The sequence below is a fragment of the Typopeltis vanoorti genome, chromosome 2, assembly GCF_054136105.1.
Source record: "Typopeltis vanoorti isolate ZY-2024b chromosome 2, IOZ_Tvanoo_1.0, whole genome shotgun sequence".
NCBI lineage: Eukaryota > Metazoa > Arthropoda > Arachnida > Uropygi > Thelyphonidae > Typopeltis > Typopeltis vanoorti.
The window spans coordinates 65,576,703-65,602,099 of record NC_143550.1 but is presented as its reverse complement, the minus strand read 5'-3'; the positions used below and the strand labels follow the sequence as shown (position 1 = coordinate 65,602,099).

The 25,397-nt window shown below is 33.9% G+C and overlaps 1 protein-coding gene across 1 annotated transcript in view; it reads right to left on the bottom strand.

Annotated features, from left to right (window-relative positions):
- Positions 1-12,076: 12,076 nt before the first annotated feature.
- Positions 12,077-25,397, bottom strand: part of LOC150109122 (catalase-like) — a 58,986-nt gene continuing 45,665 nt past the window's right edge. The window contains exons 10-11 of the mRNA XM_090405684.1: positions 21,702-21,857; positions 12,077-12,695 (exon numbers count right to left, since the gene is read on the bottom strand). Of these exons, the coding sequence (XP_090261810.1) occupies positions 12,663-12,695; positions 21,702-21,857 (189 nt within the window). The 3' untranslated portion in view covers positions 12,077-12,662. The remainder of the gene's footprint in view (positions 12,696-21,701; positions 21,858-25,397) is intronic.

The window sequence follows — 25,397 nt, the reverse complement described above, 5'->3', positions numbered from 1 at the left end:
TTAATTCCTTAATTACTGTTTCTACTTCTCTCTTTAGTATTTCAGGACATCTTTCTTCTGTTGAGATTTCATTTTGCTCTTCCAATTCAATTTCTGTTGGTCTTTCATTTTTTGCGTAAAGTTCTTCGATGTATTCCTTCCATGTTTCACCCTGTATTTCAATATCATAAATTAGTTTCCTTGCTTATCTTCTGATGGCAGATTTCTTATGCTTTTTTTAATATTTGTAATTTCTTTTGCTTTTTCAAACATTTTATCATATCGCCCCCTTTTTTCCATTTCTCCAATTTCTTTGCATTCTGTTTTCAACCATTCCTCTCTTGCTTTATCAGTTTCTCTTCTCAGTTCATTATTTAATACTTTATATTTTCTTCTTCCCTCTTCAGTGTTTCCATTTTTCTATCTTCTTCTTTTTTGCATTTTTCTTATCATTTCATTTGTAATCCATGACTTTTTAATTCTTTTCCCTTCCACAAAACCTATCTCTTCAGCAGCTGTTTCATATATCAAGTTTTTCAGTTGATTTCATTTTGCATTAACATCCATAGTTACTTCAGATATATTCTCTTTGTTCCTTATTTTATTTTCCAATTCTTCTCTGAATTTCCTAACTGCATCTCCTTTGAGTTTTTCTAGGTTCCACCTTTTCTTGTTTTTACCTTTGTTTATTTTCTTATATCGTATTCTTAATTCCATAACAAGCAAATTATGGTCTGAGTCGATATCAGCTCCTGGATATGTTGATATCTTTTTTACACTGTTTCTGTACCTGTTTTGTATTAACATATAATCAATCTGGTATCTTGCGATATCACCTGGCATTTTCCATGTATATCTTCTTCTCTTTGGAAGTTTAAACCAAGTATTACCAATGATTAGTTTGTGTCTTTTACAAAACTCTATAAGTCTTTCACCTCTCTCATTCCTTTTTACAAGGTCATATATTCCTGTTATTCCCTTCTCTACCTTTTCACCTACCACCACATTCCAGTCTCCCATCCAGATGGTACACCTTTTAGTTCTGTCTTCTTCCATTAGCTCTTCTATTTGATTATATATCTCTTCTACTTCATTTTCATCATGGTCACTTGTGGGCATATATATCTGTATAATCATTATGTCCACAGGCTTTGCTTTCAGTTTAATCATAATCACCCTGTCACTTTTATATATTATTTTTTCTAGTGAATTTTTAACCTTTTCATTACAAACAAATGCTACTCCATTTCCCCCCTTGTTCTACAGGAATATATAATTCTATAACCATCACTTTCAAAATCTCCTATATATTCCCATCTGACTTCACTTAGACAAACCACATCCAATTTATTCCTCTCCATTTCTTTCTTCAAGTTCTCTAATTTACCAGCTCTTAACATTGTTCTTACATTCCAAGTTGCGACATGTATAGTTTCTATCTCATTCTCTCTTGGATGTCTTATTTTCTTCCTATTTTCCTCAATACTTGGGATCCCATCCTCATTATCCATTTGAGGATTTCGTAGGTTAACGACCTGAGAAGCCTCATTTCTTCTTCTGCCGGGCGTGACATCCATCGTTTGCCGATAGACCCCATTTTTGCCAGCTGTGGAAACTAAATTTGCTGAGTTCACCATATTTTCTTGGAAATAATACTGAGGTAGTTTCCCGTTGCCTTCTTCAGGAAACCATTATGGTATGATTTCAAACCTGGAAGAGCAGCAGCCTCCCACTTCTTAAAATAGGCTACTCCTCTCACTACCAAAGGTAGAAAATAAAATAAATAGAAAAGATTCAACCCTAGCCCTCGAATTACTCTAATAGCATTGGGGGAAGGAACAAGAAAAAGAGAGGTAGTATAAAAAAATAAGATAGGGACCAGTGTACAGATAATCTAACAGACGTACATTACATGAAGTAAGGCATGGTCCAGTATCAGGTACCTCAGGTTTGCCATTCCCGTACTCACTAGAGTGAGCCCTTGAGGACGTTTGTCTATTTATGTAACTGAATTTCTTACTGAAAACATAAATGTTTTCAATAAGAAAACATAAATTAAGAACACATTTATTTCAATAATAGAACATATTTATGAAAACAAGAGCCAAAGGTTATTATTATTATTATTATTATTATTATTATTATTATTATTATTATTATTATTATTATTATTATTATTATTTTAACGGTGTCTCCATGGAGTCAAAAGACTCATCGCGGGAGACCCGACATCGACACACTAACCATTATTTACACAATACCTGTCATATCGCTCCTTAAATTCATTCACAGTTGAAGCATTCACAACCACCTCTGGCAATGCATTCCACCCATTCACAACCCTCCAAATAAAAAATCTAGTCTTAACACCCTTGTTAACCATACTCTTACACAATCTACAGGGATGGCCCCTAGTTCTCTCACTTCCTGCAATGGTCTTAAAAATATCATCAGTATCAATCTTGTAAAATCCCTTTAACAATTTAAATACCTCTATCATATCTCCTCTCCTACGTCTATGAGTTAGTTTTTGGAGCCCACAGATCATCAATCTATCTTCATAGGGAACCTCCCACAGACCTGCAACAATCTTTGTAACCTGCCTCTGAATCCTCTCCACCACTTCCGCATCACCAAGAAATTCTGGCGACCAGATCTGTGCGCAATAGTCCAAATGCGGCCTTATTAATGCCTTATAGAGTGGAACAATAACCTCCCTATTTCTGCTTGTTAGTGTATTCCTCAACAACCATGTAATTTGATGTGATGTTTTGGAAATCTTTGCAATATGCACTTTAAACTTGAGTTCTCTGTCCACAATAACTCCCAAGTCTCTTGTCTCATCAACTTCTTGCAGTTCAGTTCGGTTGATATAGTAAACAGCATGCGATGTCATCCTCCCGAAGTGCATTACCTTACACTTAGCCATGCTGAACTGACAGCCATTTACCTTAGTCCATACCATCAGCCTATTTAAGTCATCCTGTAAGATATTTACATCAGTTGAATTGATTATCGCTCTTCCCAATGTTGCATCATCAGCAAACAAGTGGATATTTCCATTCAGGGTATTTCCAATATCACTGATGTACAAATTAAACAATAGAGGACCAAGCGCTGAGCCCTGAGGTACACCACTAGTCACTTGCCTTTTCCTGGACTTAGCTTCTCCGTAAACCACTCTTTGATATCTGTCCATCAGCCATCCTTTAATCCAAATCACCATCTTCGGATCCATATCCATTTGCTCTAATTTATGTAACAGAGTTCCATGTGGAATCCTGTCAAAAGCCTTTGCAAAGTCAAGCAGTATCACTGAGTAAGGATTTCCTTTATCCAACTCCACTGTTACTTTATTATAGAAAGTAAGCAAATTACTTAGGCAAGACCTACCCTTCACAAAACCATGTTTCCCCTTATAAAGTATCATATTACTGTCCACCCAGTGCTGAATTCTAATTTTACCAATTTCTCCAAAATCTTAACCACCACTCCAGATATATTGATTGGTCTATAATTTGCAACCTCAATCTTAGAGCCTCCCTTGTGCAATGGGACTATTTTCCCCCCTCTTTCCACTCTATTGGCACTTTACCAGAACTTGTTTTCAAGTTTGTTTGTTTTTTAACAAGCAACAAGCACTGATTAAATAAATGAAGTTCCATTATCAGTTAATAAGGGAATATGGAATATCTTACACTTTATCAGTGTACTTAATCAATAAATTCCCGCAGGCAGCTTGGATTTATATTTTCATAAGGATCTGTATGCATTGTTTTTGTTTGCAGATTATAGCAGCGATTTTAAACCCTATGCCCGAGGGAGCAAATGTGTCCGCGAACTATCTGCATGTGTCTGCTGTCAATTATTAATAAGGAAAGAATAAAATTAAAACTGGAAAATATGTCTTCTCCTAGTAATAATATTTATTGAAATTGTAAAAAATGTTGACATTTGTGTTATACGAGGAACATTTTGTAATTTCTCTGTCTTTGGGTGCGAGTGTTATCAGTACCAATTTTGTTCGTATGGTTTATGTATTTAGTCTACTAGCAACAACCGTGCGTTTGAGGGATGTGTCACCACCTCACCGGTGTTGTCGGCACGCTTTGACCATACATTGTTTTCTCGTTTTCAAACATTTTGGCCAAAAATGAATGATCCAAATAAAAAACAACGAGCCTATAAATTCAACAGCGATTGGGAATAATACTGTTGTTTTATCCAGAGTAAAGAGAACTGTTTTTGCTTATTGTGTGCGATGGTTTAATTTAGTTATATAATAAATGCTACCTGTGTACGAGATTGTTAAAAAAAAAAGACCAAACTTTCTAAATAGCTCGCTAACCGGCACAGAGAGCCCGCAGCGGCTACTGAGCTCACCTAGCGGCAGGTTTTGACAACAAACTGCCATTTGCACCGTTCTGCTATGAGCATTAGTTGTCGAGTTACATCCACTGCAGTGAGCATGTGCACTAGCTGTTCGTCGGATTATTGACGTGATAATGAAAGAGCTTGAAGAACAATACACGTGTATGAAATTTTGCTGAAAACTGGGTAAATATTTTACAGAAATAATTTCATTTGCTTAACCAAGCATACGGGGAGGACCTTATGATGAGGACCCTGAAAGCGGTGTTATGAGTAGTTTAAGCGACTGACGTTCTGCCCTGTTAAAACGGGCAGAATGTCAGTCAGTGACGATCCCAGGCCTCGACGACATTCCACATCAACAGACGACGACCGTGTAGATAGAGTTTGCGTTGTTATTTGTGGAATTTGTCATTTAAATGTCCGAGAAGTTGCTAACGAAGAAGGCATCAGCATAGGATCTTGCCATCAAATTTTGACTGAAAAACTTCAGATGCGTCGCGTCAGTACAAAATTCGTGCCACATTGTTGACTGATGATCAGAAAGAGAACCGTGTTGAAATCAGTCAGGAACTGCTTGCCAATGCAAATGGTAATGAAAACTTGTTTAAGAACATCATGACAGGAGATGAGACGTGGGTTTATGGCTATGATGTTGAAACCAAGATGCAAGCGTCGCAGTGGGTAGGGAAAGGATCTCCTGAACCAAAAAAGCACAGATGAGTCGGACAAAGATGAAGGTGATGATGGTTTTGTTTTTTTATTGGAAAGGCATTATCCATTATGAATTTCTACTAAGTGGTCAGATGGTAAACAAAGAGTTGTACCAGGAGGTTTTAGGGCGTTTGAGGGATACAGGAAGAGGCCTGAATTGTGAGAAAACCAGAATTGGATGTTGCAACACAACAATGCGCCAGCTCACGAGTCTCTCTTCATCCGAAGTTATATGGCAAAACATCTGAAATCGTTGTGCCCATCCACCCTATTCCACAGACTTAGAACCAGAAGCCTTTTTTTCTGTTTCCCAAACTTAAAACCACTTTGAAAGGACGTCGTCTCCAAACCATAGTGAAGATTCAGGAAAATGCGATAAAAGAACTGCATGCCGTCACAGAAAGTGCATTCCAGGAAGCATTCCGACAATGGAAGAAACGTTGGGAACAGACTACCGCCAGTAGAAGGGACTACTTTAAAGGGTACAATGCTTAAAATGTAAAATGAGCAATAAAGTCTTTATAGCAAAAGTTCGGTCTCTTTTTGAACACACCTTGCATTTATACTACTTTCATAATTAATTCTTTTGTTAATTGTTATTATTGGTGCCCGCTACTCTCTTCCTAATCCCGAATGCGTCCGCGACCACAAGCAGGTTGAGAACTTCTAATCTATAGGGACAGATTTTTGCCATAGCTTGAGATCATAGTCTAGAGAATGTGAGGTTGGCTTTTGTGAAACATCTTATTGCTGTTCAGCAGTGGCTGATATATGCTTGGATGATGATATTTAAGAAGGGACACACGAGAATATTAAAAGGTATTTTGTTGTTGATGTTGGTTGTGGTTTTGTTTAGAGGTGGTTAAAGATGAGAAAGTGTGTTGTTTCAATTTCAATCAACACTAAAACGTCTGATTATAAAAGTCCATGAATTTTCATTCAATTTCCGGCATGGGAACCACATGCTTCTTAACATGAACTGATTTAATAAAATAAACAATATAATCCGACATGTATGAAGAAATAGATGTACTAGATAGATGAAAAGAGAATTTTGAGAAATTAATCAAGTAAATAGGAGTACACAAAAGAAGGAGGGGAGATTTGGTGATGGGGCCAATTCCTAATATAACAAGAATGGAAGTGGAAGAAGCACTGAGAAGGATGAAAAATGGAAAGACAGTTGGACCTGATGATATCCCTATAGACGTATGGAAATATCAAGGTGATTTGGACTTGACTCTATTAACAGATGCCTTTAACAGAATCACTGAAACTGGACAAATGCCAGAGAAATGGAGAGAGAGTATACTGCTTCTAATATATATAAGAAGAAAATAATAATTCAGTCCTGTAGTAACTACATAAGTATTAAAGTCATGAGTCACACTACAAAGATTTAAGAAAGGGTAACAAAGATGAAATTAAGCGATTGGTGTCAATTAGTGAAGAGCAACTGCAATTGCATTTATGCCCGGGCGGGGAACAACTGATGTCATCTTCGTTCTTAGATAGCTCATAGAAATGTACCAGGAAATTAACACAGAACTTTTTCTAGTCTTCATTTGGAAAAGGCCTTTGATAGGGTCCTAAGAAAAGAGATATGGAGAAACATGAGAAAAAAATTATCCCAGAAAAATATCTGCATGTTGTACTAGACATATGCACTGCTGTCCATAACCTAAGTACGAACAATATTTCTGAAGATTTCAACGCAAATTCAGACGAATCAGTTTGTCACAATTTTTATAACTGGCGATTTCGAGTAGAAAGCGGATACACATTCACATTTGGAATCGTGAGCAAAGGGGTCCTGTGGCAGCAATCAACAAGATAAAAGGCAAAAGGTTGTGCTAAGTGAATTGTGTTTGTAGAAAGCTCTTTTCGTGAAGGAATAGTTGCAAACATGGATGCATTTTAATGTCTCATAGATATCACCTAGATGATTTCACGTGGAGAAGAATGTTTGGAAAGCTTGAAGATGGTTGCAGAATTGTTGATATTGCCAGAGAGTTTGGAATCTCACATAGAATTGTATCCAGGCTCTGGGCAGCGTTTCAAATCAATGCAATGTGCTCCAGACATTCGCTAAGTGGTCGCCCTCACTCTATCGCGGAGCATGAAGACTGATTTTTGGTTATAACAGCAAAAAGTAATCAGTAATCGGCGTACGGGTTTTCAGCTTGCGAGTCGGCTCCATTCAAGCACAGTTACGCAAATATCTCGACAAACTGAGGCAAGAAGTCTGCGACAAGTAGGTCTATACGCATGTAAACTGCGTCACCTTTATCCCGTCACCTAGAACACGATTTCAGTAGTGTCGTATCCATAAAAATTGGACAAGACCCACATGGGCTAATGCACTCTTTACAGATGAGAGTCGATTTAGTATATCCCCCCTCCCCCTCCCCCGATTCTAGATGACACTTGATCTAGCGTGAAAGTGTTATTGCTTACCATCGCGAGAATGTTCTTGAAAGAGATAGATATGGAAGTGCTGGAGTCATTGTGAGGGGAGGCATTATGCTTAATGTACCCATTAAGCATAATGGACGATCGGTGGAAAATGCTGGAAAAAGGGACTATGACTGGTGAACGATATTGAGACGAAGTTCTTGAACGACATATTCGATTTTTCTGTGTGCTGTAGGCAAATAATTCATTTTTCTGCATCGTACACGAGCAGCAGAGATACTGGGGAGCATGCTGGCCACAAGCAGTGGCCAGCACTCTCCCTAGATCTCAACTCCATAGAACACGTTTGTTACGCAATAGGGAGACACACTGCTGCTCGAAATTCTCCAGAAAACAAACTTACAAGGCTTATTCTTGCTATGAAGGAGGAATAGGCCAGCTTATCTCAAGAACTGCTAAATCACTTGGTGCTAATCATGGTACCACGTTGTGAGCGCTGCATCGCAGTTCGGTGTGGACATATTCCATACTGACATGTCTCTCTGCATTGTTTTGTAAGATTTGTACATTAATTCCTTAACTACGTCCTTAGGAAATTTGTAACTTTCGCCAAAAAAACGTATTGTAATTTAATTTTAAGAAATTTATAACACATTTTTGTATAATATAACTTACTAGTATGCTGACAATACATTTGTCCAGATTTGGCTGTAGCCATGAAAATGTTTTCATTAACAGGTAAAAATGTATCTTCCTTAGTTTTTGGACACAAGTGTGTGATGGTAACAAAACAAGGGTCAGATGTGAAGTAGGAACCATTGAGGCATTCCCATTAAAAGTGGGAGTTTTCAAGGGTCAGCTTTGAGCCCCTTCTTATTTGTTATGTTTTTGGATGTGTTGATAGCGACGTAAGAAATGAATCGCCCCGGACGATGATTTGGTGATTTGCTCAAAGTCTGAGCAGGAAGAAAGACTTGAAAGAAATAAGGCAGTTCATGTCTTGTAGTGAAGCAACAGGAGTATAACATTACATGCAATATTATGAATGGTATAACAAGATCAAAAACTCACTAATGTGGAGGTGGGCATTGAATATAATCTAAATATCTGTGAAGATTAGGGAATCAAAGCTCAGGTGATTTGATCGTGTTATTTGGTGAGAGACAAAAGCGATGTGGGTAGGAGAGTGCTGGAGATCAAGCCATCAGGCTAAAGAAGTAAGGGAAGACCTAAGCAACGTCTGGACAGCTTGAGAAGAACATGATAGAACTGAATCAATGAGGTAAATCTGCTGCAACGACCCCACTTGGGTTGAATGAAGCTGGAGAAAATGAAAAAACAATATAACTCGACAGGTTTCGTAAGTCTAGATTACATGAAAAGAAGAAAACATTTATATTAACAAATGTGCAAGCGTTCAAATTATGCTAACTGTGGCTGTCATGTTCTGTGATTAACATAAAGCGTGTCATATCCTAGTTCCGCAGCTGATAGATTTTTGATGAATGCAGACCAAACTAGGTGTAGGATTAAACTTTGGTTTATGTTACATTGTGTGAGGATACGAAGCATTTCTAAAGCCTCTTATATTTTCTTATAAAGCAGTTATGATCATTATATGACATTTTTGATTTTTAGCCAGACTACTTGGTGGCCTGTATTTGTTGTGTGGAAGGCTAATTCTCATCTGTGCTTTCATTTTTCTCAACGTCTTTTGCATATTCAGACGTGTATCTCAACAGACGGTCATGACAGGCCTACATAGCAACTACAAGAGCAATGAATTTTGTATACTGGTTTCTCTATGGGAAGATGTGGAGGTTCTGATAGACGTAAGAACTTGTACACTGGTAAAGAAACCGCTTGTGACTAATGTTGCAACTTTGCCTGTATCGCATGGTCTCCAAACCAGAAATTAGATGATTTGCAAAACCACAGAAATATTCGTGTTCATTTAGTAGGGATTTTTTGAAATACTACTACTACTCAAATGAAATTAAAATGAAAATAGGCAATTAATGGAGTTTGTACTTGACTACAGAACTTAGTTATACAGAATGCAACACTGTGGCAACAATTCTTTAAGTGCTGTTATTATTATTATTATTATTATTAAAAATAAATTAAAAATGCGCTAACATCATTTATTCACCAACGAGAGTAGGCGAGGTCGTTTCAATCCTAACTTTTTGTGAAGATCGATGGCCATTATTATTATCAATTGAAGCCTCCAAGGAATCCCATTATTTATCACAGATTTAATCCCAGATTGCTCTGCAATCTACCCCTACAATCCACCCATTAACTGTATATTGTCTGTTAATTGCACGTTTTCTGAGTCAGAAACTGCAACCCGTGCAATAAGAAAAACTTTGCATTTCCAGGATAGAAGAGGAAGAAGAGATATATATATATATAGGTCAGCGTTTGCCCTCTGTTGGAAATACGACTAGAAAAGTTCCTTATGTTGTGTATAGTGAGATTCCAACTTGTGAATATATAAATAAAAATAAATAAATAAAACTTTTGAGTCTGCACAGCTATTCTTATCGTTGAACGTTCATTATCATCTTTTACCTATCGACAACAACAAAGACCACATTACGCTTGAATTTACCATTCCGTCATTGGTCCCACTTCAAAAGATTATTCATCTCTTCTCAGCAAACAACAATGAAAAAAATCTGTCGTTCTGTTGTTAATTACCTCTTTGAAAGAAATTCAAAGGATCTGCTGATTTCTAAAATATCTGCCTTACACTCATCCAATCCCATCACACTTCTAGCCTGGTCTAACGAACGATGATCACAGGCAGCAGCAGGTTTCAAAATATCAACCTCCATTAAAGCCGATATCATATATCTCTTTCGGCAAACAACATACCGTTATCTACTTCAGATATTTGCGATATCTGAAGTAGATAACTGTTGCTCATATGTCAACAGTTCTCTTCATCTAGAACTTTTGAACTTAAGTACGCGTATCGCACTGAAGGATGGCAAGCAGGAGATTTGATAATTAGGTTTTAATAACATGTATGCACAATGTTTTTAGTTCAAAGGTAGCCGCAATTTTAAGTTGAGAGAGAATACAAAAAGAAACACGCATATAAAATGTTTTATTGAATTGAATACATTAGTAGTGAGAATGACATTTCGAGTCTAGTCCAAGATGTAACAACTCTGAATAAATTACCGTTTATTCTGACGGAAAGAAACATCTAACAGTTTTCGAAATAATCACACTACAGAAGATTTCATCTATGAACTTGACACTCAAAAATATACAACTTTTAGCGAAAGAATTTGAAAACAAGAACTAACCTTGAGCGACTCATATACAAAATCTGAAGAAAAGATAGGAAACCTGTAATAAAGTTGTCTACAACACGGTGGTGGTGGAGAAAGACCTCTAAAACTCCAACAAGTTACAAAAGCAGTCTATGATAAAAACAATTATCACCACATATTCTTCGAAACCGTAGAAGAAATTACACAAGAGCCAATTTATGCATACAAGTAGCAAAAAATCATGAGAAGATATTGATATGGAGGATAGGTGTTGTGAACGTAATAAACTTTTTAAGTTTATTATACCATAAATAAATTTTTGGTGTCACAGAACAAAAATATTCAAAACTTATAAAGTAATATAAAAATATAATAATACTTTTATTATTCGGAGTAATTACTTCCAAAATTACTAAATATCGTGACCTAGAAAATGCAGACAATAGGCTTTTTAATACTGGAAGTTGAAAATTCACAGTAAATCCCATCCCACTGTATTTTTGAGTTAGTCTCAATGACCTATCAAAGCAAAGTAACTTGGCATCTTAGAAACTAATTACTGCTTATGTTAATCTGGAAGTAAATCCTATTGGCTTTTGTCTATGTCTTTAAATTGCCTGTTTTAGGGATGAAACTCTAGTTTTCAGGAAGGGAAACCCTGAAATTTCCATATGAGGCCGACTAACTCACTTTCTATAGAAAAATCCTGATAAAGATTCTTTGAGCCCTAGACAGAATACGAACAGAGATCTTTTAACCAAAGGGCAGGTTGATACCGACTGAGCTACTTCTGTCACAAGAAATTTGAATGTGAAAGTTCAAATTCATATTTTCCAACTAAACGAATTCTAAACGAATTAAAGGGTTTTTAATTTCTCTGTTAGAAACTGAGTGTATAAACCCTCAAAATTTCTTTTCAAAATGTTTATTTTGTGCCATATTCACCGTCTAAAGACAACTACAAATTTTACACTTTCTGCTGACAGTTTCTTACACTGAGTTTTCCTTTAATATAATGAGGCATAGCAGTAACCTCAAGTATTTTCTTTACTCTAATTAATGAACGATATCTTCCAGTTCTAGACGATTGGTAAAAGTTTTTTGTTGTGTTCGATATTCTAATTTAAGTGATCATCACTAAATGAAAAACTTCCATGCTTACTCTAATGAATACATTTATTAAATACAAATATTTATATGTAAATTATATTAATATTCGAATTAACATAATATAAAAAGCAAAGGCTTATTAGAACATTGAACATGTCTGACATAACACCGAACACAGTATACATTGTAGAAACTACACGATGGCTTGACGATGATTTTCATCCCTTAATTCTAAAGTTCAGATTTTACACCCATTTTCATCAGAATTTTTGTTTCTTAACTTCAAATATCACCTTCTACATATAAACTATATTTTGATGAATCTCGTGCACAAAAGATTGAAAACTGAAAAATAATTTTAAAAAATCGTACTATAAATATTTTCTGTTTTATTTGTATTATTTAATATCATTGATTTTCATTCTAATTACAGCATGGCCATTTTTTAAATAATTTCGTTGAAATATTTTTCTCAAAAAAAAAAAAAAAAAAAACAGAACTTGGTGAATTATTATAACGTGACACAATACATTAGAAATAATGACCGGAAATGCGTTCCTGGAATGATGAGCTGATTACCATTACACTCATATTTCCAGGAAGACATTACATTAACTGGACTATATTCCATCAACTAAAAAATAATAAAATAAAAAACCTCCTTCCAGTCCTTTATGTTTATTTAAAGGAGAAAAAAAACAGAGACTATGCAAATAATACAATGGACGAATATTGTTATTATTATCATTATTTTTCATTTCAAAGAAGAATGCAGGACTGGAATTACAGATGTTCAGACATTATAACTTCAGCATTCTGTAAAAAAAAAAAAAAAAAATTATTAGATATCTAGACTTTATAATTAATATTATTATCCAGATTTGTTCTTATAAATATTCACATCAACTTATAATGTTCAGCAAGTAGATGTTAAATAAAGCACTAAAACGTGACTTAACCGATTTCTGTGCTTTAAAAATTATATATATATATATATATATATATTGTCTCTTCTAAATTCATGATCCCTTCCAATAACGGGCAGGAAGATACAATTCTGCTGCTATTCTGGGATGAGAAATGGAAATTTTAGACTGATAACCAATGACAAAAGAGTTATATGACTGAACGAGTTAAAGTTCACTTCAGCTATTTCAAAATAGTTGCAGGACCGGACTTGGGAAATGACCACATAAGAGTTTGAAGACAACAACGATGATTCAATCTGGTGAGGAATCAGTCATGATGTGAGGATCCTTCTGGTAGGAAGAATCATGTGCTGTGGTGACTCGAAAATGGTCGTGTAATCTTGAGAGATACTTGTTTATTATTATTATAAAAATAATAATATATAAAATAATAATAGTCAAAAGATGAACATGAATTCCAGGGAATGTCTTGGCCAACCCGACTTAAACCTATTTGGCTATATGAAAGATATTTTGCGGAAGAAATTAAGATAGCAGAAATACTGCTTGTCTCAATTTGATGCTCTCTCTCCATTTTTTGCAAATATATCGTCGAAAAATGGTGTTCGAAAGCAGATTGAACTCCGATATCGGCTTTATGCAGTGATACGTCGAAGTAATTTTAAAAGTTTCATGAAGAATTTATGTATTAATAATTATAATCAGAAAACAACCTCAGTATAATCAGCACACAACTTGCTGATAGCAAGCAAGTTGTCATAAAAATAAATACATAAATAAAAAACGAAGGAGAAGTAATCGCTTCTCTTTCGTTTTTGTCGCTTCGCTTTTGAACTAATCAGTTGTTTAAGTTCTCCTCATTATTTCATTTATTTTTGGAGAGCGAGGTTTAAAAACTAGAAGCATTAATAATTCTATTGTATTTTTTTCCAGTTTGAGTCAGTAATTTGCGTAATGTACACTTTGTAGTCTTATGTTTTTTTTTTTTTTTTTTTTTTTTTTTTTTTTTTTTTTTTGTAAAGCGAAAATCGCACACTTTAAATTTCTGGTAGCTTACATTTATTCTGCAAATGTAAGCAGAATAAATGTAAGCCAGGAAATCTTGAAACACTATAATCCTGCTTACTGAAGACCTCAGTGGGTTGAGGAAGTACCATGTCTGATTTTTAAAGCAGGATTTCAAGATTATCTTATCCTTCGTCCATTGACCTACGATGCTAAAAATATATGACAGGTTTATAATATTTCTTGGTGAAATTCATATTAAACATTGCAGTGTCACGTGGTCATTCGTGATTTTATTATTATATTTATTATTATTATTACTTTACCTCGTATGAGGTAAAGTAATAATTATTACTTTAACTCAATAACCCCTTAAGGGATTATTATTACTTTACCTCATATGAAGTATTATTATTGCTTTACGTCATATGAAGTATGAAGTAAGTACTTTTAAAAAGACTCGAAAATATGGATATTTCATGCAGATGAAAATGGATACGTTCAGTATTCTAGAATGTAAAATTTTTCACTATGGACTGATAGGTTGATGTATTTGGGAGACCACATTATTGGATAGGAAATTAAGATGGCGAGACGATCTGGAAGCAATAATGGAAGCATTTAAATTCAGTAAACATTATTATATTTACTGATCACAGATTGCTATTTGTTGTTATTTCGTTGTTTTGGAATTGCGGTCTGAGGCTATGAGGGAAACATGCTATAATCTGTGAATTGCATCTATTCTTTGGCTTGGCCGATTTGTCTGTTCTGTGAGATGAAAATCCCTGCCACCTTCATATGAGACTAGTTAACTCACCTTCAGTTGAAAAATCCTATAGGTGTTCTTCATACCCTAGACTCAATTCAAACTCAAATCTTCCCATTGAAAGGGCGTCATTGATACAGACTGTTGCAATACTCGTAAAGAGGATATTAATTAGGAAGTTATCAGTATCTTTTGGGTGAGGATACATTACAGAAACTCAAGAAGAAAATGATTTATATCAGTACTATATGACCTGGCATCAAATTACAGTGACATCAGTTGATGAAAGTATAACAGAAAATAGATTCATGTGAAGATAAGAAATAGTTTTCCGCATGTAAAATAGGTAGTGAAAAATACATTACACGCTGTAGTATATACAGTGAATTGAATGTGCAAGTAATTCAAACAAATGTATTAAAGGAACAATGAGAGATCTAGAAGGGATCTCTCATGGTGAATCCTGAATTCTCTGTCATTTCCACGTGTTATTCTCATTCGTATTGTTCTCGGTAATCATTTGTTTTTTTTTCTGCTGTCCATCCACATAAAGAAATAATTCTTTAGGCTTCATCTAAAGGATAATAAATAAATATACTGTGTTATTTTATCGTCTAATAAACAAAATATATGCCACTTAAAATGTAAATAAATAAATTCTCCAACATCTTTTATTCCCAAGGGCAGTAAGGAAGGCCATTTTAGCCTTACCTAACTTTTTTAGGTTAGGTGGGCAGCAATCTCCGCCATTAGCTATCACTAACATAGTCTAAGGCTATTGATAATTTCATAGGCATCCAGGGAGAAAATGCCTTTGAAATATATGCCATATCCTGTGGCTGACATCTGCCGCCATTTCATGGTCCCTAACTATATATTATTGTTTGAAATAATGGGAGTTCTAAGGATATTTCTTTTAGTTTATGGTTAAAATCTCGAGTGTTTCAAGGAGAAGGAAAATAAAAACCTACTTGCCCATTTCAAAGATCGATTGACTTGGAAAATGACTGAAAACAAGGCTCGAAAAAAGTTCCTCTAATTTGAGACTAGACCAGAAATTATTAAAAGATCACTATTCTGTATTTTATCCTATTGGAAACAAACACTATTTCTGCATGATTACACACACACATGCAATTACAAGGGTTTAAAACTTTCAAATATTCGAAAATTACCAAGATCTTATACAAATTAAATCTTCTACATGAACTATTTTGATTTTGAATGTCTAAAAAAACACCAACTCTGAAAAGATTCCTGTATATGTCTTTTATTAGTTAGTTTAACCCTAACCAGGAAGTTTATTGAGCAAACGGTGTTTCAAATTGTTGATTCTCATAGGAGACCAGATAGAAACAAGGTAAAGTCTTTCTTACGTAAGTGATCGGGGGTATATCAAAATATAAATCTTCCAGCCGAACGTACTTTGTTAAAAAATGGCCCATCACTTTCGAAGTTTTTAATGGTGCAATAGGCAAACATCATTTAATTTATTTGTATATAAGATAACAATGATATTTATTATCCTTTTTAATATTTTCCACTACTAAGATGAAGAAGTTCTTTTGCCTTCAATAATATTAGGATTTCTTTCTGTCTTCTTCATTTTCTAAATTAAGACAAATAAAAATCCTATAATATAAGGTGTGGTTATTAAATAACGAGACTGGTTGCAAAAATGTGGTTTATTATTACAATTGCACAACTTAATTGATATCCCCTTCAACATACTCCCCGTCCTCTATCTATACACCGTTGCATACGAATTTTCCATTGTTGGAAGCAGTGCTGCAAGTGATCAGGTGTTATCTGCTTCAGTAGCGCTGCCGTTTTCTTCTTTACTTCATCCACTGACTGAAAATGGGTGCCCTTCAATGCGGATTTCAACTGTGGAAAAAAGTAAAAGTCGCATAGAGCTAAGTCCGGCGAGTAAGGTGGATGGTCCAACACTGGGATCTTCTTGAAAAAAGCATGAATGAGCAAGTCAAAACTGAAGGTAATGCTGATCGGTTTTTTGTTTGTTTGTTTGTTTGTTTGTTTTTGTTTTAATATATGTATATATCAATGGCGTGGTAATGGTTGAATGGATAACAGAGGATCAGACAGTTAACCAACATTATTACCTTGAGGTTCTGGCCAAGCTGAGAAAACGAGTGAGGAAGAAGAGACTCGATCTGTGGAAGAACAACGCTTGAATTCTCCATCACGACAACGCTCCAGTCCACAGTGCACTGTCTGTAAAGCAGTATCTGGCTGATAAGATAGAGGAGGGGAGTATGTTGAAGGGGATAGCAATTAAGTTGTACAATTGTAATAATAAACCACATTTTTGCAACCAGTCTCGTTATTTAATAGCCACGCCTCGTATTATCGAAGTTAAAGGCGTGATAGCATTCAGTATAGGTCTGCTCATAATACTGTTTTTTTTTTATGCATTCTGATTAATTTTATACTTCATCTATTTCAGTCCTGCTCCAATTATCCTCTTAACTCTTGAAATGCAATTTGATATTATATATTTCAAAATGTTCTTTAACTAATTACTAAGACTGTTTGACTCCTTTTCTTTCCCCATAATTAGGGCATTCCAAATTCCTAGTTCCTTGTGCCATTACGTTTAATTTAAACTGTTAATACTGGGTTTCATAATTTCCTATTTTGTAGAAAATTATGAGACCCTATATAAATAATGTCATAATTTTCAGCAGAGTAGGAAATTATGACATTATGTAAATTTTTTTTCTATTCATATTAGACTGTGTCAAATTATGACATACGAGTAATACATTCTTTCTTAATTGTACTCCTAGTTGTTTGGCAGCCTTCCAAGTCAGAAACACAACGGTCATTGTCCCTATTTGGAAGAAGAATGACCATGTCAATAGTAAAGTCAGACAATGTCTGGCGTGACATTGTCTGACTACGGAACTTAAAACTCTTTTCAACATTGCATCTCTTGTATTATTAAATTTTGTTTCTAAACCGACGTGAACAGACTTCCAAGAAAGTTTCACAACAATGCATTCGTATAAACAAGAGTTCCCTTCTCAGTGAGCTGATCTGGTATCTACTGTTCTTGTAACGACCTTGTTCTACCTGCATACCGATTTGTTTTATATTAGGCTTCGTTAAATAGCAAAATCAATTTGAGTCCATATCTGTTTGGTTGCAAGTACAGGTCGAAACTTTAAAGTCGCGGCGTGTGTATGTTAGCAACAGGGTTTCCGAAACTTGACATAGTTGACAAATGTTTTTTTTTTTTCTCGTTTCTTCGGTATTTAGATTTTCTGAGGAAATCTGACGATACTATAAAAAAAAAAATTTTTTTTTTTATAGTATCGTGCCCTGCACAACACTTTGGACAGCGCGTACAACGAGTATTATACAGAAAAACTTTAATTTGTTATCACGTACTGTACTAATTATTATCATATGAAGTAACATAATTCACAAACCTGTTCTACTGAATGAAGCTTCTGAAAGAAAGATTCTGACATTACTGTTTGTGCATCTGTCTTCATTGAATCTAAATCTTGCTGAGTTATGTACAGTTTTAATAGATGATTTATTTCTGATGCTTTTTCGGGATGATGTATCCATGTCAAGGGATACAGACAACACGTTTGCTTCAGACATCTGTATAAAACAAACTACTTGATAGAATGACTTGCAATTTCACATGGGTGCTTATGACAGATGTACCAACTTGGAAAAAAAATTGTACCGATAGTGTTGTTATCTATGGTCGAGACCGCGAACTTTTCAGGCCACCCTCGTAATTCACATATTCTTTGATCTCACTTTCAGTTGTTCTACTTTTTCTTCTTTTTTTTTTTTTAAAATAGTAAAAAGGCGAACAGGAGAATGGGATTTACTAAACACACTGTGAAGGAACAGGAAATATTTTATATTTAGAGTCTTGAATGATGAAGGATAGCCCAATACTGATTTTGTAAACTGTACCAGTTTGGTTTTTCTTTGGAATTCTTACTCTTTCCGAAAGCTGAATTGTGCCAATAGATTCAACACATTTATAACTGATAAAATACCCTCTTAAAAATAAATAAATTATAAACAAAAGACAAGATGTCAAAAGTAGATGTACTTTGCAGCAATGCCTTAAAACTAGTTTATTTAATAGATGTAGCATTGAGAGAGGGGGGGGGGGTAGTCTAACTACACTCATTGATATGTGACAATAGTGATTCATTAGTGTGGCTTTTAGTCTACTGCGTGCTAAAATAGATCAAACAAGAAAGCGTACAAAAATAGGTTAATGAATCCTCTTAAAAATTAGGTTAATGAATCCTCTCCTTAATAAACGTCAGCTTGCCTGAAACCCTAATTGCACCATTGATCACGATAACAAAACGTTGCTATGATCGACATATTTCATTTTGAATGGATCACCTATAAGATCAAGTCAGCTAATATCTATACTTTATTCTACACCTATTTTGCTAATGTTGGGTGTGGTTTTACCAACTCATTACAGAAACTAAACAGAAATAAAAACATTGATAATTAAATTTTCCACCATCAAATTGTTTCCATTGTTCTAGTAATTATGCATAGATAGCTTTATATTCGATTTATGTTAGCGCGACTGACTGTACACACAGTTAAATAAAAATAAAAAACCGGTTTGTTGCAATCATTCCTTCCTTGTTCCAGGTTCATTAATTTCGAAGCCTACAGCGCCTGGATTTCTATTAATGATATATTTTTTATCTTCCGGGCTGTGTTCAACACTCGCAACGAAATGCATGTTCCTACTTTTAACTATAAACCGGAACCAAATAGAAAATCGCTGGCTGACCTAGATGACTACAAATGATTATCCTACAGAAATAAAAGTTAGTAGATGAAGAAGACGCATGCGCCTCTGCCTTTGGTTAAGAATATTTCCTCTCTAATCAGCTTCGAAATCGATAGTTATCTTTGAATATTGACAACAGGTCTGCTCTCTATGCAACGTTCCAGAAAATTTAAGATTGAAAAACATGAAACGTGTTATAATTTAATCATTGCAGTAAATGTTATGATAATGAAAAGAGAAAGCAGATGCTTTTGAAGACATGTTTATGTTCCATATCTCCGTTTACAGTTCAACATTCTTCGAAAAGAAGGAAAAAATAATAACTTGGATTCCTTGTAGCTCTACTGGTATTCGTTTTCTAAGTAGCTAAAAATCTTGCTACCAATACCCAAGTTAATCAGACATTGCACTTATTCCACTCCCGTAAAATATAAAATATAAAATAAATAAATGTAAATAAAATAAAATTTAATAAAGATCCTAAGTAACTCAAGAAGCTATGGACTAATCGGACTATTCTGTGAAAAATTATGGAAACAGTAATCAATGATCGCCTAACTTTTATTTAGGTGTATGGTAACAACTTTCTCTGAACACACCAGTTTGAATCTACGAAAAATAATCGTGAGCTAGCTCTTCAAATACAGACGACTCTTCCAGCTCTAAATAGCACATGCCCCCAAGGAAGTGGACTACAGTGATATGCACCCACTTATCAAAAATTGCCGTCTTTATTTATAAGAATGTTGGCCCTTCCTCGAGTTTTGGAAAATACAAAAGCACACCAACGTGAATAAAATGGTAGCAGCCATATCTAATTCTTAACTTATTGTCAAAATCTTCCGGTGCTATGTTAAATTCCTATTTTGTCTCTAATTCTAATAAAAGTGACCTAATTAATAAGACTGAGGTTGATGGAGATATTTCATTAAAACATGGAAAATATCAAATGATTTTAATATTTCAAAATTGAACTACGTTATTTTTAATAATCTAGGTCATTTAGAGATACCCGAATAATACAACAAACTATAAATAATAATAATAGAAATACAAATCAGATTATACTTTTTTTTTTTTTTTTTTGTAAATGATAATCAAATGAAATAACGTATATAATGGTGTATATTCTATACTTTCAAATGAGTTGCACGATCTTTACTGAGGTCGTAAACAGAATAACTCCTTTTAATAATTTACAAGTGTCAGATGTTTGCATTCTACTGATATCGCATTTGTATTATTTTTGTTAGTGTACTGTTGGTAATATTGCATGTTTTATGATATAATGATAAAGTCAGTGAGGTGTGTCCTTTTGACTTAAGAAACAAATTCCGAGAGCTTTTTCTTTTACTATATGCACGTTTTTGCTTCTAATCTGTATTACCACACTAAAAATAAAAGAATATAATTTTTTAAAAAAATTAAAATCTAATGGCATTAATCTTTTTCACACATTAAGTTAATTTGATTCGTTTAGGAGATAAGAATATAAGAATAATAAAATAACAGTAATAGTAATAATAGTAATAAGAAATGTTATTTGCTAACTGTTCAAGAAATCCTACGCGTGGTATCCTCGCTTCTGTGTAATTTAACATAAAAAAGTAATCTGTAATATTAATTTTAAATTCATACTGTGAATAAAATATGTAATTAACAAGGAGCAAACTAAAGATATTTTAAACGTATTTTTTATCATTAATTATCAGTTTATTCTAAAATGTATTTTTTTGACGATTAGAAGTTTTTAAGAGAAAGCTTAAAGATTGTGATGTGAGAATAATATGGACAGAATAGATCATGAGACTGGAAATACTCCCTCATTTCATATTTAAACGAATACTTAATGCTTGCACATTTCGCTTTTCTTTTTTTTTTCTTTCTTTTTTTTTTTCCTCGTAGCAGCGAGGATCTGCACAGTAAAAACCTAAGAGAAATCTTTACACTCCCTAACTCAGTGAATGACAAATATAAAATTATCTAGACTGCGTGAGTCAGTGAATCTAGTTAATATTATTTCATACATGTTGTTTTATGGAAGTTAATTTTAGGCTTAGATTGGAACAGAGAAACGGTGACATTACTATAAAAGCTCTTGTCCATTTTTCGAGGTACAGATTTACCTTGGTGATGATGTCAAGATAAAAGAGAAAAAAAAAAGACATTTGTTTAAATGAATAAACCTAGAGTATTTTAGTCTTATGTTCTATTAGTATCCTCTTGAAAAAATTATATTAAAAATATAACATTGTCATGACTTGCATGAAGGAAAATTCAATAATTCAGAATAAATATACCTTCAGTTTGATGAGTTCTTCTCTCAATCTTTGTCCAAATTTTGGATCGGCCTGCTTAAAGTTGTTTATAACCCTCTCTTGGATAAATTCTTCAGCATCTTTTAGATGGCAGGCAATATTTTTCGCAAGACGATGTTGTTCATCTGGCTTTAAGACCTGAAGAATTGTGCAAGCAGTTATTAACAAAAAATATTTAGGCAAGTTATATATATATATATATATAAGTTATATATATAAGTTATAAGTTATATATATATATATACACATATATATATATATGTAGAAAGTTTTTTACCTTGGGTATATACTATACGTTAAAGATACCAAGCAATTTTATAAACTTGGTTTTAATCCTTTTTCCCTAGTAAGCAAGCAAGCAGGTAAGTCAAGTTTGCGCCTGAAGTATTTTCAGGTCTGAGGCAACTCGTGGTAAAGGTAAAGTAAGCTCTGATCACTTTCTTAGTATCTCCCATAATGCAAAGCACATCTCTATGTGCTATATATATATATATATATATATATATATATATATATATATATATATATATATATATATATATATATATATATATATATATATATATATATATATATATATATATATATATATATATATATATATATATATATTAAAACAAGTTATATATATATATATACACATATATATATATATATGTAGAAAGTTTTTTACCTTGGGTATATACCTTAGTATCTCCCATAATGCAAAGCACATCTCTATGTGCTATATATATATATATATATATATATATATATATAGTGGCCCTTCTCTTAATGTGCCATCATACATGTCCACAAAGAGATGTGCTTTGCATTATGGGAGATACTAAGAAAGTGATCACAGCTTACTTTACCTTTACCACGAGTTGCCTCAGACCTGAAAATACTTCAGGCGCAAACTTGACTTACCTGCTTGTTTGCTTACTAGGGAAAAAGGATTAAAACCAAGTTTATAAAATTGCTTGGTATCTTTAACGTATAGTATATACCCAAGGTAAAAAACTTTCTACATATATATATATATGTGTATATATATATATATATATAACTTGTTTTAATATATATATATATATATATATATATATATTTCGCCTCCACATATATATATATATTTATATATATATATATATATGGAGGCGAAAAGTTTTTTGTTTTTTTTTTTTCATTAGAAACTTGTTTTTTTGAAAACAGGCAAACTGGTCAGAAGAACACGCGTAATTAACAGAGATCAAAGATAATTCACTGGCTTCATAACTTTAAGTGTTTTGGTCATAATTCCAATCAAACCAAGCCAAACTTTCAGCTGATAACGCTTAAACTGCGATAAGGCGTCAACTTCATCTCCGTCTCCAGTAATCCGTAATCCATCTTCAGTAATCCAGTAATCAGTAATCAGTTCAAGAGCTTGGAGTTCGCAAGAAATTAACAAAAAGGTCTTTTTTTTTTAATGCTAATTCCGCGGAAGGAAAAAGACTACAAAAAAATAGCCGGAAATCCAGCTTTGGGTTTCCGCCTATTTATCTGTAGTCCACCTGATAGATATCAAACATGGAATTTTTCAAGCTACTTCCAGCCTCCTATAAGTGGAGGGGGGGGGTCTAATACCGAGAGATGACATTCATCTCAAGCGTAAAGACATCCGCGGATATTCATGAAACAGTGGGATTCGAACTCGCAAGCTTGTTGGTTGTGTGTCCAATCAGACCGACGAGTTGTGTCAAGCATGAATTAAATTAGTCTGCAAGGATAATCGCTTTAGGATAAATTTTGATGGTTGCTTGGAAAAAGTTTTAATGTATGTCTTCAGATAGATGACAATTTCATCTTCCAGTGTAATAACACAACCTTCTTTGTGGGACTTAAAGTAGTAAAGAATATTCTGCTGCTTTTTTTCTTTTCCCCTCCGGAGTTTTTGGAAACTGAGTTATTCATCCTGCAAAGCAGGCAAACCATCACTGGTGAACAATTAACAGACAACACATTAGCTTCATAGCCGTATTTGCGTCTGCTGTAATTCAAAACAATCGAATCCTCCTAGTTCAAGAACTAAGATGCTAAAAGTAAACTTTTGTGGCCAATGTGATCTTTAACCTTAAAAAATAAAAATAAATAAATGAAAACATTTGAAAGTATCCTCAAGGAATACAAAGGAAAAGTATATAGAATCTAAAATACTCAAGTCAATAAACAAAATTCTTGGGAACTGCGGAAAATATAAGAAATAAATATTGCTAGTGTGATGGAATGTTTTGGACGCCGATGTACTTTTAACATTATTTTCCATTTCATTACGCTATTTCAATTATTTTCTATATGTCTATTATAATGTTTCCTATTACTATATTTTCTAAATTTCTAAACTGCAAACTGGAAATATTTTCTAATCGTATTTAACAAATGTATTCGCATTTGTTAAATGCACCAGTTAATGTTTCATAGTGAGAAAAGCATCATTACTTTTATTTATATATTTTTAATATGGTAGTCTGTCTGTATTTTGTGAAAGCATTCATCGAATGTATTAGAGGGCGAATGCTGAAAAACAGAAGATACATGAGGGAGATTAACATCAAACTTAAAATAAATAAATAAAAACCTGGAAATACTCTGCTGAAGTTTAAAAAATACATTAAGGATTATTAATTATCCTTAATGTATTAATATTATTAATATATTAATTATCCTTATATCAATTATTTTATTATTAATTATCCTTAAATATATATATATATATATATATATATATATATATTTAAAGATACCAAGCAATTTTATAAACTTGGTTTTAATCCTTTTTTCCAAGTAAGCAAACAGACAAGTAAGTCAGGTTTGCTCCTGAACAATGTTCAGGTCTGACGCAACTCGTGTAAAGGTGGATTAAGTCTGATCACTTTCCCTTAGTATCTCCCATAATGCAAAGCACATCCCCCTGCTGAGATGTACGACGCTATGCATTAAAGGAAAGGGCCACTACCCAGACCGGTAATGGCCCTTTATTGAGGTCTCGGTTTCAACCTTTATTGAGGTTTCGTCAGTGCGAGCCGGACCCAGAGATGCCAAGGTTGAAGTAAAGCAGAGCTTATAAATTTTACCTATAGAAGTTGCCACAAGGTGCTTTGACCTTATTAAATAAAAATCTCAGGATGAGAGAAAGAACAATCCAACTTGGCTGAAATTGTCTTCATCAGAGGTGTCATACCGATCCACATCGTCGTTATTAGGAAATCTGCTTTCTTTTAACGCTTTGATATTGCCATGTCCATGAAAACATTTTAGATAGTAATTGGGAAAAAAGATTAAAACCAAGTTTATAAAATTACTTGGTATCTTTAACGTATAGTATACCCAAGGTAAAATACTTTATATATATATATAATATTCATCAAAGCTTGATTTGCTTCCTCAGTCTTAAGAAAAGGCTGGTTATATTCCACTAATTCGAGCCCTACCCAAGGGCCTATGAGTTGTGGAAATACTTTCTGAAAATGAACGCTGTGCCGAACAAAGTGGCCTTCTGCAGCTGCCCAACTTTTAATCCATCTAACTCGAGTGCTCCTGGATGTTTTTTCAATGTTTTAGGAATGGCGCCTAAAGCACTTATTATTATGGGAAAAACTTTCGTTTTCTTTTGTCAGATTCGTTCAACTTCGATTTGCAAATCGCGATATTTTGTAATTT